The sequence below is a fragment of the Chiloscyllium plagiosum genome, chromosome 17 (assembly GCF_004010195.1).
Source record: "Chiloscyllium plagiosum isolate BGI_BamShark_2017 chromosome 17, ASM401019v2, whole genome shotgun sequence".
NCBI classification, from domain to species: Eukaryota; Metazoa; Chordata; class Chondrichthyes; order Orectolobiformes; family Hemiscylliidae; genus Chiloscyllium; species Chiloscyllium plagiosum.
Window position 1 is genome coordinate 2,715,182 of NC_057726.1, and position 4,156 is coordinate 2,719,337.

The 4,156-nt window shown below is 40.9% G+C and overlaps 1 protein-coding gene across 1 annotated transcript in view; it reads right to left on the reverse strand.

Moving 5' to 3' along the window:
• Nucleotides 1-388: 388 nt before the first annotated feature.
• The window catches only part of LOC122558192 (transcription initiation factor TFIID subunit 4-like), a 356,856-nt gene continuing 353,088 nt past the window's right edge, over nt 389-4,156 (reverse strand). The window contains exon 16 of the mRNA XM_043706504.1: nt 389-1,919. Coding sequence (XP_043562439.1) covers nt 1,752-1,919 — 168 coding nt within the window. The 3' untranslated portion in view covers nt 389-1,751. The remainder of the gene's footprint in view (nt 1,920-4,156) is intronic.

The following is a 4,156-nucleotide window of genomic DNA, read 5'->3' on the forward strand; positions in this document are numbered from 1 at the left end:
TCGAGCCGTGCTGATATTAGGGATTAGAGTGGTGCTGGAAAAGCACAGAAGTTCAGGCAGCATCCGAGGAGCAGGAAAATCAGGGAGAGAGAGGAGGAAAACATCTTCAAGGCAGGCATCCTTGCAAGAGGATTCGCAGTAGGGTTAAAATCAACTAGATAAAAACAATGACTGCAGATGCTGGAAACCTCTCTCTCCCTGATTTTCCTGCTCCTCGGATGCTTCCTGAACTGCTGTGCTTTTCCAGCACCACTCTAATCCGGAATCTGGTTTCCAGCATCTGCAGTCATTGTTTTTACCGTGCTGATATTAGCAAGGAGATAGACGTGCAGCAGCTCATCAATGATGGTGTGTGTGTGTGTGTGGGTGAGAGTGTATCATGGTGAGAGCGTGTGTGTGAGAGAGTGTGCGTGGGTGAGACAGTGTGCGTGCGAGTGTGTGTGTGTTTGATGAGAAGTTGGAGAATGCAGACATTTCACTGCGAATAAAGCTTGCGTTTTAAGCAGAACTCACTGCTGAAGATGTTATAATTAGAATTAACACAGTTTTAAAAGATACATCATCTTTACACACAGCACTTCCACATGATATAGGGGTGTCTCTATCCATGATTGTTGAGCCACTTGAAAAGTGATCCTTCAGGAAAACTGTCCGGGAACCATTGTTGTATGTTGGCAATGTCTTTAATCAATCACTCACTGACATCACCTTTAACTCAATGACATCAGCTGTCAACCTGACAGCAACATTTTTGAGAGAGAGAGAGAGAAAGGCAACAGGATCATTAATGTACTCCATTATTGTAGTAATTCCCCACTCACCTTAAGTTTAAATTCAGGAAAACTTTTACAATTAGTTTAAACTAAATGGTCCCACACACTGATTGGTACAAACAAAAAAAACACTGATGAGACCAGCAACGCCCACTTTAATCTCTCCATAAGGAACTTTTGTTGGACAATATGTCCTCACAGTTAAAATTTCTCCAGCAATTTCACCAGGTCTTTGTGTGCAACCATTTAATTTTAGGTTTGCAAAGAAAATTTAAATAAAGTTATAAAATGAAAACAATATATATATTTCCCTTAAACATATAGTTTTCAATACTGCTAAAGGCTTTTGAATGCAGGAGCAGCTATTGAGACTAACTCCTGAAATGGGTTATAACATAATAATACCTTAGGAAAAGACAAACTAAAGCACTGAAACAAGACACTACAATAGACGGTTGCGTAATTGCAGCCTCCCCTTTTCCCACTAAAAACATGGGCATGGAGATGGTTGGTGGGGAGGTAGAAAGAGACAAAATAAAAGTTTAAAAATTGCTACAACAGGTACAGTCTGTGAGTAACTGGAGAGGAAGAGGTCAGTTAACAGTTTGGTCAGAGTTCCTTTCACTTTTCTGACACAAACTCAGAAGGTGTATTCCTGTCTCATGTACTGACAGACCTGCAGTGTGTGGGTTGCAGCATTTATCATTATGGATTTACTAGAATTCACAGTTTTTGTTTTAAATCTCCACTGACATATAGACAAAAAAAACTATGTGGGGAGTTGCAAAGAAATTAAATACTGGATGCAAACATTCAGCTAGAGGTATCTAAAGGTTATTAGAAGATGAGGTCTGAGGCAACAGTAAAAAGTGTGAATACAAAATGATTTGTTTTAGGAAAAGGCACAAGGCGGCAGTCACTGAATGCTGATGGTCTGTTCATGTAGGTCTGAGGGACTGGGTCCTTGTCCCTCACTGTCTACTTCAGCAGTGCTCGGTACAGTACAAGTGAGTGCCTGGTGTCTCGTTCCTGTTCCATGTAGAAGATGAAGTCCCTGAGGTTTACCCGAGTTACCCTCTGTCGTGTGTACTGGCGAGACAAAGCTGATCCGGCTCCTGCCTGGGGGCCTGCTGGAGGACCTGCACCCTGCAAGAACAAGAAACATAGGTCACAGTGGGAACCAAAGACAAGCTTTCTGGTTAATCATCGCTTTGCAGTCATTCTATTATGCCTGTGTCTGGTATCCTTGCCCTGGGACCAGTAAACCTCTAGCGAGCTGCCCAAGTTACATTCATGATGCATGATACAAGAGCGTTGCTGGGCTCTTCAACAATAACGCCAGCATATTTGAATTCAGTGCTAAACATGAACAATCTTATCTTTAGAACTAAATTTTATGATTAAGGAAAGTTTTTTTTTAGAAAATGTTAAAAAAGATCAATCTCAGTATGTCATAAAATGGATGAAATCACCACAGCTTCTTTGCAAAACTGTCGATCTAAGCTTCTATTGGATAGCTGGTATAGTATGTTACCACTTGTAAAAATGTTAGGACAGCTTTAGTTCTGGGAACTCTGGGATGATGCTTGCTGTAGGTCAAGTCAGTCAAGAGAATATTAACAGCCAAGGACAAGGCCAAGGGTCAAACAATTGTCATGGAAATTATGGGGCAAAGCACCCTGCGCTGAGTTCAGCAAATGTGGTGCAAGATCTCACTCATCCTTTACTTCCTCCTCTCTGCAAGCCATGTTCCAGTCTAGCAGCAAAGACTCTGTCTTTAATACCTGGTGCTGTGATACCAGCTCTGAGCTTCTCTTTCAGTGGCAATATTAATTATAAGTGGAGTTCAAATCTCACAAAATCTCGTTGAGGAAATGTACCCTACAATTTGAAGTCAGCATCATCAACAAAAATGCCAAGGAGAAGAGTTGAAAGGCACAAAACTAACTGGACTACAAATACCTTTAACAGGAACCAGCTCTGGACCCCTGCCTGAATTATCCTACCTCGGACTCCAGCTTCTCACAGTGTTATTGATTTTTCATCCTATCCAAAGTAGGAAAACTCTTAATTGTACACTGCTAAGAAGGTATTAGCTTTGTCACAGTGGTAACATGCTCACACTTACATTACAAAGATATTGGTTGAAATTGCCTACCAAAGCCTTGGGCTCAAAAGCCAGGCTGATGCTCCATTGCTGAGGGAGTGCTGCACTGGTAGCAGATGCCATCTGCTGAATGAAGCATTAAAATGAGGCCTGATCTGAACTGGATGGTTACACGGTTTTCCAGTGGCATCATTCGAAGAACAGGAGACCTCTTGTGTTTTGACCGGCATTTAACCTTCAAGTGATCACTGTTTGTCAGAACTGGTTGTGTGCACATTGGTTGTTGTGTTCTCTATCTTACAATAATTGCATTTCAGAAATATTGCATTAGCTCCAAGTACTCTGAAATGATCTTAAACACAAGTTTTTTTCTTCTTTTTCAAGCAATCACAAAACTTCAGACACCATCTTTTGAGGACTATGAGAAGTAGGAAGGTCATTTAGATTTGTTCTAAAACGAAGGTAAATTTATACACATTAAAGGAACACAGAAACAAAAGGTGGTTAAAACGCTAATGAAAAGGTCTTTGAAGTAATTACCCCAAATATCGCAACTCCCTAATTTGTTAGATTGACGAGGTCATGGATGGAACATCAAACTATTGTGTTACAAGGGTTCTCAGCCCAGATACACTGCTTGTAAACAAAGTGAGAGTTCAAAAAAAAGAGGCAGTTTTATTTCCCCAAGAGAAAGCTACAGGAGAGGGGCGTCAGCAGACTCAAGGTTAAGATACACATTAGTAGTTAGATGCTATTTTGCTTAATTGAAGTAAGCTGACCCAGTGAAGTGTAGAACACTATACAAAGAAAAATGTTTGAATGAAGAAACCATAATTATTGTTCTTGTGCTTGCTTGCTTAGTGAAATGAAACAGCTGCAAGATTCAATGTTGATCTCATTAAACCAAAGGCTTTCTTCCAATATTGCTTTAAAAAAACTCTATGAATACATGAACACGTGTGGAAGACAACATCTAGTTCACCGACGAAGAGGACCAAAATGCTACATGCACAGCAGAACCAGGTTATGTGGCCCCAACTGAGATTCAAAAACACCAGCAACGGTTCTCCTTCAAGATCCTCCGCTCCACGTTTGCAGCAATGCGCCGGTACCTAACCTCTCTACAGTCTGCCCTGCCTCAGCTGAGGGCCACACTCTCTCAGAATTGCAAAGGACCCACTCTGTACTACATCCTCAGGAGAATTCATACTCTCAACAAACAGTATTTCAATTCCATCTGAAACATCAAAAACTGTAAGTACAACAAACCTTTATC